Source organism: Hyla sarda, unplaced genomic scaffold, assembly GCF_029499605.1.
Source record: "Hyla sarda isolate aHylSar1 unplaced genomic scaffold, aHylSar1.hap1 scaffold_1742, whole genome shotgun sequence".
Taxonomy (NCBI): domain Eukaryota; kingdom Metazoa; phylum Chordata; class Amphibia; order Anura; family Hylidae; genus Hyla; species Hyla sarda.
Window position 1 is genome coordinate 1 of NW_026608385.1, and position 14,634 is coordinate 14,634.

Below are 14,634 nucleotides of genomic sequence, written 5' to 3' on the forward strand. Positions count from 1 at the left end.
TACCCTGGACCAGGTTCAACAGGGCAGTCTCAGCAGAAGAGGCTCGGGCAGGTTCCTCAAAGACACTTCGGATTTCCGAGAAGAAGGAGTGTACAGAGGCAGTGACAGGGTCATTGCGGTCCCAGAGCGGTGTGGCCCATGACAGGGCTTTTCCGGACAGAAGGCTGACTACGAAAGCCACCTTAGACCTTTCAGTGGGAAACAGGTCCGACATCATCTCCAGATGCAGGGAACATTGGGAAAGAAAGCCACGGCAAAACTTAGAGTCCCCATCAAATTTATCCGGCAAGGATAAGCGTATCCCAGGAGCGGCCACTCGCTGCGGAGGAGGTGCAGGAGCTGGCGGAGGAGATGACTGCTGAAGCTGTGGTAGTAACTGTTGTAGCATAACGGTCAGTTGAGACAGCTGTTGGCCTTGTTGCGCTATCTGTTGTGACTGCTGGGCGACCACCGTGGTGAGGTCAGCGACAACTGGCAGAGGAACTTCAGCGGGATCCATGGCCGGATCTACTGTCACGATGCCGGCTGGCAGGTAGTGGATCCTCTGTGCCAGAGAGGGATTGGCGTGGACCGTGCTAGTGGACCGGTTCTAAGCCACTACTGGTTTTCACCAGAGCCCGCCGCAAAGCGGGATGGTCTTGCTGCGGCGGTAGTGACCAGGTCGTATCCACTAGCAACGGCTCACCTCTCTGGCTGCTGAAGATAGGCACGGTACAAGGGAGTAGGCAGAAGCAAGGTCGGACGTAGCAGAAGGTCGGGGCAGGCAGCAAGGATCGTAGTCAGGGGCAACGGCAGAAGGTCTGGAACACAGGCTGGGAACACACAAGGAACGCTTTCACTGGCACAATGGCAACAAGATCCGGCAAGGGAGTGCAGGGGAAGTGAGGTGATATAGGGAAGTGCACAGGTGAACACACTAATTGGAACCACTGCGCCAATCAGCGGCGCAGTGGCCCTTTAAATCGCAGAGACCCGGCGCGCGCGCGCCCTAGGGAGCGGGGCCGCGCGCGCCGGGACAGAACAGACGGAGAGCGAGTCAGGTAGGGGAGCCGGGGTGCGCATCGCGAGCGGGCGCTACCCGCATCGCGAATCGCATCCCGGCTGGCAGCGGAATCGCAGCGCCCCGGGTCAGAGGACGTGACCGGAGCGCTGCAGCGGGGAGAGTGAAGCGAGCGCTCCGGGGAGGAGCGGGGACCCGGAGCGCTCGGCGTAACAATTATGTTATATATTCAGTATATTATATCATGTTATATACTCAGCATATTATATCATGTTATATACTCAGTATATTATATCATGTTATATACTCAGCATATTATATTGTTATATACTCAGCATATTATATCATGTTATATACTCAGTATATTATATTATGTTATATATTCAGTACATTATATTATGTTATATATTCAGTATATTATATTATGTTATATATTCAGTATATTATATCATGTTATATATTCAGTATATTATATCATGTTATATATTCAGTATATTATATTATGTTATATATTCAGTATATTATATCATGTTATATACTCAGTATATTATATTATATCATGTTATATACTCAGCATATTATATTGTTATATATTCAGTAAATGATATTATGTTATATACTCAGTATATTATATCATGCTATATATTCAGTATATTACGTTATGTACTCAGTATATTATATTATATCATGTCATATACTCAGTTTATTATATTAAATTATGTTATGTACTCAGTATATTATATCATGTTATATATTCAGTATATTATATCATGTTATATACTCAGTATATTATATACTCAGTATAGTATATCATGTTATATACTCAGCATATTATATCACGTTATATACTCAGCATATTATACCATGTTATATACTCAGCATATTATATCATGTTATATACTCAGCATATTATACCGTGTTATATACTCAGCATATTATATCATGTTATATACTCAGTATATTATATTATGTTATATACTCAGCGTATTATATCATGTTATATATTCAGCATATTATATCATGTTATATACTCAGTATATTATATCATGTTGTATACTCAGCATATTATATCATGTTATATACTCAGTATATTATATCATGTTATATACTCAGCATATTATATCATGTTATATACTCAGTATATTATATCATGTTATATACTCAGTATATTATATCATGTTATATACTCAGTATATTATATTATGTTATATACTCAGCATATTATATCATGTTATATACTCAGTATATTATATCATGTTATATACTCAGCATATTATATTATGTTATATACTCAGTATATATTATGTTATATATTCAGTATATTATATTATGTTATATACTCAGCATATTATATCATGTTATATACTCAGTATATTATATTATCTTATATACTCAGTATATTATATTATCTTATATATTCAGTATATTATATTATCTTATATATTCAGTATATTATATTATCTTATATATTCAGTATATTATATTATGTTATATACTCAGCATATTATATCATGTTATATACTCAGTATATTATATCATGTTATATACTCAGCATATTATATCATGTTATATATTCAGTATGTTATATTATGTTATATATTCAGTATATTATATCATGTTCTATATATAGTAAGTTACGTTATGTACTCAGTATATTATATCATGTTATATACTCAGTATATTATATTATATCATGTTATATGCTCAGCATATTATATTATGTTATATATTCAGTATATTATGTTATATACTCAGTATATTATATCATGTTATATATTCAGTATATTACGTTATGTACTCAGTATATTATATCATGTTATATACTCAGTATATTATATTAAATTATGTTATGTACTCAGTATATTATATCATGTTATATATTCAGTATATTATATCATGTTATATACTCAGTATATTATATACTCAGTATAGTATATCATGTTATATACTCAGCATATTATATCACGTTATATACTCAGCATATTATACCATGTTATATACTCAGCATATTATATCATGTTATATACTCAGCATATTATACTGTGTTATATACTCAGCATATTATATCATGTTATATACTCAGTATATTATATTATGTTATATACTCAGTGTATTATATCATGTTATATATTCAGCATATTATATCATGTTATATACTCAGCATATTATATCATGTTATATACTCAGCATATTATATCATGTTATATACTCAGTATATTATATCATGTTATATACTCAGCATATTATATCATGTTATATACTCAGTATATTATATCATGTTATATACTCAGTATATTATATCATGTTATATACTCAGTATATTATATCATGTTATATACTCAGTATATTATATTATGTTATATACTCAGCATATTATATCATGTTATATACTCAGTATATTATATCATGTTATATACTCAGCATATTATAATATGTTATATACTCAGTATATTATATTATGTTCTATATTCAGTATATTATATTATGTTATATACTCAGCATATTATATCATGTTATATACTCAGTATATTATATCATGTTATATACTCAGCATATTATATCATGTTATATACTCAGTATATTATATTATCTTATATACTCAGTATATTATATTATCTTATATATTCAGTATATTATATTATGTTATATACTCAGCATATTATATCATGTTATATACTCAGTATATTATATTATGTTATATACTCAGCATATTATATCATGTTATATATTCAGTATATTATATTATGTTATATACTCAGCATATTATATCATGTTATATATTCAGTATATTATATTATGTTATATATTCAGTATATTATATCATGTTATATATTCAGTATGTTACGTTATGTACTCAGTATATTATATCATGTTATATACTCAGTATATTATATTATATCATGTTATATGCTCAGCATATTATATTATGTTATATATTCAGTATATTATGTTATATACTCAGTATATTATATCATGTTATATATTCAGTATATTACGTTATGTACTCAGTATATTATATCATGTTATATACTCAGTATATTATATTAAATTATGTTATGTACTCAGTATATTATATCATGTTATATATTCAGTATATTATATCATGTTATATACTCAGTTTATTATATACTCAGTATAGTATATCATGTTATATACTCAGCATATTATATCACGTTATATACTCAGCATATTATACCATGTTATATACTCAGCATATTATATCATGTTATATACTCAGTATATTATATTATGTTATATACTCAGTATATTATATCACGTTATATACTCAGCATATTATACCATGTTATATACTTAGCATATTATATCATGTTATATACTCAGTATATTATATTATGTTATATACTCAGTGTATTATACCATGTTATATATTCAGCATATTATATCATGTTATATACTCAGTATATTATATCATGTTATATACTCAGCATATTATATCATGTTATATACTCAGCATATTATATCATGTTATATACTCAGCATATTATATCATGTTATATACTCACTATATTATATCATGTTATATACTCAGTATATTATATCATGTTATATACTCAGTATATTATATTATGTTATATACTCAGCATATTATATCATGTTATATACTCAGTATATTATATCATGTTATATACTCAGCATATTATATCATGTTATATATTCAGTATATTATATCATGTTATATGCTCAGTATATTATATTATGTTATATACTCAGCATATTATATCATGTTATATACTCAGTATATTATATCATGTTATATACTCAGTATATTATATTATGTTATATACTCAGCTTATTATATCATGTTATATACTCAGTATATTATATCATGTTATATACTCAGCATATTATATCATGTTATATACTCAGTATATTATATTATGTTATATACTCAGCATATTATATCATGTTATATACTCAGTATATTATATCATGTTATATACTCAGTATATTATATCATGTTATATACTCAGTATATTATATCATGTTATATACTCAGTATATTATCTCATGTTATATATTCAGTATATTATATCATGTTATATACTCAGTATATATTATGTTATATATTCAGTATATTATATTATGTTATATACTCAGCATATTATATCATGTTATATACTCAGTATATTATATTATCTTATATACTCAGTATATTATATTATCTTATATATTCAGTATATTATATTATCTTATATATTCAGTATATTATATTATGTTATATATTCAGTATATTATATTATGTTATATACTCAGCATATTATATCATGTTATATACTCAGTATATTATATCATGTTATATACTCAGCATATTATATCATGTTATATATTCAGTATATTATATTATGTTATATATTCAGTATATTATATCATGTTCTATATATAGTAAGTTACGTTATGTACTCAGTATATTATATCATGTTATATACTCAGTATATTATATTATATCATGTTATATGCTCAGCATATTATATTATGTTATATATTCAGTATATTATGTTATATACTCAGTATATTATATCATGTTATATATTCAGTATATTACGTTATGTACTCAGTATATTATATCATGTTATATACTCAGTATATTATATTAAATTATGTTATGTACTCAGTATATTATATCATGTTATATATTCAGTATATTATATCATGTTATATACTCAGTATATTATATACTCAGTATAGTATATCATGTTATATACTCAGCATATTATATCACGTTATATACTCAGCATATTATACCATGTTATATACTCAGCATATTATATCATGTTATATACTCAGCATATTATACTGTGTTATATACTCAGCATATTATATCATGTTATATACTCAGTATATTATATTATGTTATATACTCAGTGTATTATATCATGTTATATATTCAGCATATTATATCATGTTATATACTCAGCATATTATATCATGTTATATACTCAGCATATTATATCATGTTATATACTCAGTATATTATATCATGTTATATACTCAGCATATTATATCATGTTATATACTCAGTATATTATATCATGTTATATACTCAGTATATTATATCATGTTATATACTCAGTATATTATATCATGTTATATACTCAGTATATTATATTATGTTATATACTCAGCATATTATATCATGTTATATACTCAGTATATTATATCATGTTATATACTCAGCATATTATAATATGTTATATACTCAGTATATTATATTATGTTCTATATTCAGTATATTATATTATGTTATATACTCAGCATATTATATCATGTTATATACTCAGTATATTATATCATGTTATATACTCAGCATATTATATCATGTTATATACTCAGTATATTATATTATCTTATATACTCAGTATATTATATTATCTTATATATTCAGTATATTATATTATGTTATATACTCAGCATATTATATCATGTTATATACTCAGTATATTATATTATGTTATATACTCAGCATATTATATCATGTTATATATTCAGTATATTATATTATGTTATATACTCAGCATATTATATCATGTTATATATTCAGTATATTATATTATGTTATATATTCAGTATATTATATCATGTTATATATTCAGTATGTTACGTTATGTACTCAGTATATTATATCATGTTATATACTCAGTATATTATATTATATCATGTTATATGCTCAGCATATTATATTATGTTATATATTCAGTATATTATGTTATATACTCAGTATATTATATCATGTTATATATTCAGTATATTACGTTATGTACTCAGTATATTATATCATGTTATATACTCAGTATATTATATTAAATTATGTTATGTACTCAGTATATTATATCATGTTATATATTCAGTATATTATATCATGTTATATACTCAGTTTATTATATACTCAGTATAGTATATCATGTTATATACTCAGCATATTATATCACGTTATATACTCAGCATATTATACCATGTTATATACTCAGCATATTATATCATGTTATATACTCAGTATATTATATTATGTTATATACTCAGTATATTATATCACGTTATATACTCAGCATATTATACCATGTTATATACTTAGCATATTATATCATGTTATATACTCAGTATATTATATTATGTTATATACTCAGTGTATTATACCATGTTATATATTCAGCATATTATATCATGTTATATACTCAGTATATTATATCATGTTATATACTCAGCATATTATATCATGTTATATACTCAGCATATTATATCATGTTATATACTCAGCATATTATATCATGTTATATACTCACTATATTATATCATGTTATATACTCAGTATATTATATCATGTTATATACTCAGTATATTATATTATGTTATATACTCAGCATATTATATCATGTTATATACTCAGTATATTATATCATGTTATATACTCAGCATATTATATCATGTTATATATTCAGTATATTATATCATGTTATATGCTCAGTATATTATATTATGTTATATACTCAGCATATTATATCATGTTATATACTCAGTATATTATATCATGTTATATACTCAGTATATTATATTATGTTATATACTCAGCATATTATATCATGTTATATACTCAGTATATTATATCATGTTATATACTCAGCATATTATATCATGTTATATACTCAGTATATTATATTATGTTATATACTCAGCATATTATATCATGTTATATACTCAGTATATTATATCATGTTATATACTCAGTATATTATATCATGTTATATACTCAGTATATTATATCATGTTATATACTCAGTATATTATCTCATGTTATATATTCAGTATATTATATCATGTTATATACTCAGTAAATTATATCATGTTATATACTCAGTATATTATATCATGTTATATACTCAGTATATTATATTATATTATGTTATATACTCAGCATATTATATCATGTTATATACTCAGTATATTATATCATGTTATATACTCAGTATATTATATTATGTTATATACTCAGTATATTATATCATGTTATATACTCAGTATATTATATCATGTTATATACTCAGTATATTATATCATGTTATATACTCAGTATATTATATCATGTTATATACTCAGTATATTACAAACAACAACAAAAAACGTGGTCTCAAATGGCTGGAGGTGCTCAACCCCAAATGCAGTTGTGCATATATACTGGGGGAGCAGATCCTGCCCTTGCAGTCCGTTGCTAGGGGCGATCCCCAGCATAAAAATGCATACAATGGAGGATGCCTGCAGCGGACTACAAGTGCCACAATAGAATCCTACACCAGATAAACGGTGTGGATGTGTAACAATTAGAATAATACAATACAGAAATTTAGGTGCACTACTGTGGTAGATGTATACAGTGACATTGGCTAATCCCTCAACACTGATGTTAAAATTGAGACATTCGCCAGTGTATCCTTATATAAAGGACACACCAGAGCCCGCACACCAACGCCAAGGTTTCTCAGATGGCACGGGACCTAACGCTAACCTACCTGTGCGTAATAAGCAAAAACCAGGGGCCAGTGGGCAATTACAGCAGCACTAGGTCGACATGCAGCCTGCTCCCAGTTCCCTCCAGCGTGACTGAGCACACATACAATGGATTCTATTGTGGCACTTGTAGTCCGCTGCAGGCATCCTCCATTGTATGCATTTTTATGCTGGGGATCGCCCCTAGCAACGGACTACAAGGGCAGGATCTGCTCCCCCAGTATATATGCACAACTGCATTTGGGGTTGAGCACCTCCAGCCATTTGAGACCACGTTTTTTGTTGTTGTTTGTAAATTTATACGTGGAGGTGTGTAAACTACATATGTTAATGCGCCTTGAACACTTTCCAGGCAGCATTAGGGTTGCACCTGTGAGGCCATGCACCTATATCAGCCAACTTGGGTGGGGCTTGTAGCCTCTCTCCCCCCTTCCATTGTATGTGTGCTTAGTCACGCTGGAGGGAACTGGGAGCAGGCTGCATGTCGACCTAGTGCTGCTGTAATTGCCCACTGGCCCCTGGTTTTTGCTTATTACGCACAGGTAGGTTAGCGTTAGGTCCCGTGCCATCTGAGAAACCTTGGCGTTGGTGTGCGGGCTCTGGTGTGTCCTTTATATAAGGATACACTGGCGAATGTCTCAATTTTAACATCAGTGTTGAGGGATTAGCCAATGTCACTGTATACATCTACCACAGTAGTACACCTAAATTTCTGTATTGTATTACTCAGTATATTATATTATGTTATATACTCAGTATATTATATCATGTTATATACTCAGTATTTTATATTATATCAAGTTATATACTCAGTATATTATGTTTATACTCAGTATATATATTATATTATATACTCAGTATATTATATTATGTTATATACTCAGTATATTATGTTATATACTCAGTATATATATTATGTACTCAGTATATTATATTATGTGATATACTCAGTATATTATGTTATATACTCAGTATATTATATCATGTTATGTACTCAGTATATGATATTCATTTAATATACTGAGTATATAACATAATATAATATACTGAGTATATAACATAATTTAATATACTGAGTATATAACATAATATAATATATATACTGAGTATATAATATACTGAGTATATAACATAATAATAATAATAAATATATATATATATATATATATATATATATATATATATATATATATACTGAGTACATAACATAATATAATGTGAAACTTTACAGCTTGTAAACTCTTTTTGTAGCCATCCAAGAGTCTTTCAATTCTTGTTTCAGGTATCTTTGCCCATTCTTCCTTAGAAAAGTCTTCCAGATCTTTGAGATTTCTGGACTGTCTGTCACGCACTGCTCTTTTAAGGTCTATCCATAGATTTTCAATTATGTTGAGGTCAGGAGATTGTGAAGGCCATGGCAAAACCTTCAGTTTAAGCCTTTTGATGTAATCCCCCGTGGATTTCGAGGTGTGTTTAGGATCATTATCCATTTGTACAAGCCATCCTCTCTTTAACTTCAGCTTTTTCACAGATGGCATCCAAAATTTGCTGAAATTTTATTGAATCCATTTTTCCTTATACTCGTGAGATGTTCCCTGTGCCACTGGCTGCAATACAACCCCAAAGCATGATTGATCCATGCTTAACAGTTGGACAGAGGTTCTTTTCATTAAATTATGTTCCCCTTCTTCTCCAAACGTACCTTTGCTCATTCCGGCCAAAAAGTTAAATTTTAACCTCATCGGTCCACAGAACTTGTTTCCAAAATGCATCAGGCTTGTCTATATGTTCATTTGCAAAGTTCAACCGCTGATTTTTGTGGTGAGGACATAGAAGAGGTTTTCTTCTGATGACTTTTCCATGAAGACCATATTTGTACAAGTATCTCTTTATAGTGGAATAGTGTACCACAACTCCAGTGTCTGCCAGATCTTTCTGGAGGGATTGTGCAGTCAAGGGTTTTGAATAGTTTTTCTCCCAATCCTGCGAGCTGTTCTGTCTGATATTTTTCTTGGTCTTCCAGATCTTGCTTTAAATTCCACTGTTCCTGATGACTGCCATTTCTTAATTACATTCCAAACAGAGGATATTGACATCTGAAAATGTTTTGCTATCTTCTTATAGCCTTCTCCAGCTTTGTGAGCATCAACTATTTTCAGTTTCAGATTTCTAGACAACTGCTTAGAAGAACCCGTGGTGCTGATTGTTGGGGCAAGGACAGATGAGTCTGGGCATTTAAAACCTTTGAGATTGACATCACGTGGTCTTCCCAGATGATGATTGAGAACAATCCATGACACTGGCAGGTCTCAGCTCTGTAAAAGGGGCAGTACAAGATATTAACTCTGCAGGGTGCCAAAACTTTTACAGATGCCATTTTTTTGTTTTCTGTTATTTTGAAAGTGTAAATGATGGAAATAAAATGTAACTTTTGGTGACATATTATAAGAATGTCTAATCTGTAATTTGATGCCTTTTGGAGATTTTTCCATCTTTCCTTGGCTTCTTTATGCAGATTAATACAAATTGTTACCTGGGGTGCCCAAACTTTTGATCCCCACTGTAACATAACATAATATACTGAGAATATAACATAATATAATATACTGAGTACATAACATAATATAATTTACTGAGTATATAACAATATAATACATTGAGTCTATAACATGATATAATATACTGAGTATATAACATAATATAATACATTGAGTCTATAACATAATATAATATACTGAGTATATAACATAATATAATACATTGAGTCTATAACATAATATAATATACTGAGTATATAACATAATATAATACATTGAGTATATAACATGATATAATATACTGAGTATATAACAAAATATAATATACTGAGTATATAATACTCAGTATTATATATTATGTTGTATTATGTTATATACTCAGTATATATATTATATCATGTTATATACTCAGTATATATATATATATATATATAAATATATATATTATGTACTCAGTATTAGGGATCGACCGATTATCGGTTTGGCCGATATTATCGGCCGATAATCACGATTTTGGGCATTATCGGTAACGGCAATTACCTTGCTGATAAGCCGATAATGCACCGCCCCCGCACTGCGACCGCCCCCCCGAACCGCGTCGCACCCCCCACCGCACCGCCCCGGCCCCATTGCCTCCCCCATCCCCGCTTTTATTATTCCCTTTTCCCGGGGCCCACGCTACTTCTGGCTCCTTCTGCGGTCCTGCGTTACGCTGTGCGCAATGACGAGTGACGTGACGTGCGCGACGTCACCGTCAGTGCGCACATTGACAGCTCAGGAGGACGCCACCGTAGCCAGATGTAGAGTGGACCCCGGGCCCAGGTAATTATAAAACCGGGGATGGGGGAGGCAATGGGGCCGGGGCGGTGCGGTGGGGGGTGCGACGCGACACGGCACGGCGGTTGGGGGAAGCGGTGCAGGAGCGGTGCGGGGGTGGCGGTGATAGGACTCAGGACCCCGGACAGGCAGGGGGAGAGTAGCGGGTGGCGGTGGCGTCTATGGAACCGCAAAAGCCACTGCAGTGCATTGATTTAAAGCGCCCGCTTTAAATCAATGATCTGCAGCGGTGTCGCGGGGGGATAAATAGCCGATAACTTATACCGGAATATCGGTATAAGTTATCGGTATCGGCCCTAAAAAAACTATATCGGTCGATCACTACTCAGTATATATATTATATTATGTTATATACTCAGTATATTATATCATGTTATATACTCAGTTTATTATATTATATCATGTTATATACTCAGTATATATATATATATATATATATTATGTTATGTACTCAGTATATATATTATATTATGTTATATACTCAGTATATTATATTATATCATGTTATATACTCAGTTTATTATATTATATCATGTTATATACTCAGTATATATATATCTATATATATTATGTTATGTACTCAGTATATTATATTATATCATGTTATATACTCAGTATATATATATATATATATATATATATATATATTATGTTATGTACTCAGTATATATATTATATTATGTTATATACTCAGTATATTATATTACATCATGTTATATACTCAGTACATATATTATATTATGTGTTATCCGGATACTCTTTATTGTTCCCAAAATAAAAACGGATTACACAACAATCGGCCTCCGGTAAAAGGCCCCTAAGGTTTAAGATCTTATGTGTCCCGGCTGGTTAGGGTGAAGGTGTTCATGACCTCCACCCTATAGAAGACTTATGGGATGAACTCGGGCGGCACAGACCCCTCCCCGACCCATGATGTACCTTTTGACGCGTAGGGTGAGGGGGTAAGGTACGCACTTAGGAGTATGGCCATATAACTGGCGGGTGTCGGCTGCTATTAATAACATATAATGTAACATAGATCTATGTAGACAAACTAATCATTGCTTATAAAAGGCCTCTATGGTTCACTGCTGAGGAACTTGAACTAGCTATTTCATCCTTGCCGACGGGTAAGAGCCCGGGGCCTGATGGCTACATAGCCAAATTCTACAAGGTACTTAGGACTGAGCTGACCTCTCCAATTCTGGCAGCCTTTAACGACATATCGGCCACCGCCGATATACCACAATCCTTCCTGAGAGCCTACATTACAGTGATCCCCAAGGAGGGAAAAGACCCCCTCTTGTGCCCTAGCTATAGACCCATTTCCCTGATAAACTCGGACGCTAAACTGTTCGCGAAGTTAATAGCAAATAGACTGTCTGGCCACATGGGTTCCCTGATTCATCCGGATCAGGTCGGCTTCATCCAGGGCAGGGAGGCGAGAGATAACACGCTTCGTGCTTTCTCCACGATACACCATGCTCGTACTCAGCGCATACCATTGCTATTGCTGTCCCTGGATGCGGAAAAGGCGTTTGACCGGATGGACTGGGAATTCATGTCCGCCACCCTATCCCAGATTGGCCTAGGTCCCGTTACAATGCAGCGTATTATGGCCCTGTATAGACGCCCCTTTGCCCAGATCCGTGTCAATGGTCAGCTATCCGCACCTTTTGAGATTTGTAATGGCACGAGACAGGGATGCCCTCTCTCACCCCTCTTATACGTTCTATGTATGGAACACCTACTTAACGCGATTCGCAATAATCCAGATATCAGGGGATTGGCGCTGTCTCGTGACCATTACAAATGCTCGGCATTTGCGGACGACGTACTCTTGTACCTCTCTTCTCCCCTCACATCCTTGCCCTCCCTGATGGCCTCTTTGACCATGTTCTCGAATTATAGCAATTATAAGTTGAACCTCACTAAAAGCGAGGCCCTGAATGTTACCCTCTCTCCACATGATATATCCTTAATTAAATCCTTATACCCATTCAAATGGCAACCGATGGCTTTAAAGTACTTGGGTGTCCATGTGCCCACTAACCTTGCTGACACCTTCAAAGTCAATTTCCCCCCCTTATTGCAGACACTACGTAGGGACTTAGCCAGATGGGAGCGCAGGGACTTCTCCTGGCTGGGGCGGATAAATATATTCAAAATGAATGTGCTCCCCCGACTCCTATATCTATTTGCTGGGATCCCAACGCACATCCCTCGCTCATTTTTTAGGGAACTCTCTGCGCTCCAGTCAGGCTTTGTATGGGCTCGAAAGAGACCACGTATAGCTAGGAAAATACTGTGTAAACGTAAAGCTGATGGGGGACTGGCGTTGCCGGACTGCCTATCATACTATCTGGCTGCAGTCCTGGTCCGCGTACTAGATAGCTTCCAAGACGCTTCCACTAAGCTATGGGTCAGAATTGAAGGGCGCTCTAGTGGAAAAATCCCCAGGAATTTACTATGGACATTAAAACCCCACTCAATCCTCCGCTCCGCTTCCTCCTTGCCTCCTGTGATGGACTCGATCGCTAAAACATATTCGACGTATCTGGTCCGTCACTCTCTGATAATGCCGGATGGTCCGCTGACCCCCATCTTTGGTAATGAAGCCTTCCCCCCGGCCCTCTCTTCCGCTACATTTCTATCCTTCCGTAGATCGGAGGGTGCCACTTTTTCCTCTGCCCTCACGCGAGATAATTTGAAACCCCTCCCGGACATATTAGGTGAAACACC

The 14,634-nt window shown here is 32.5% G+C and overlaps 1 protein-coding gene across 1 annotated transcript in view; it reads left to right on the forward strand.

Annotated features, from left to right (window-relative positions):
• The first annotated feature begins 405 nt into the window (after positions 1 to 405).
• Positions 406 to 14,634, forward strand: part of LOC130312939 (calcium-binding protein 2-like) — a 46,943-nt gene continuing 32,714 nt past the window's right edge. Inside the window, exon 1 of the mRNA XM_056552635.1 lies at positions 406 to 532. Within this exon, the coding sequence (XP_056408610.1) occupies positions 498 to 532 (35 nt within the window). The 5' untranslated portion in view covers positions 406 to 497. The remainder of the gene's footprint in view (positions 533 to 14,634) is intronic.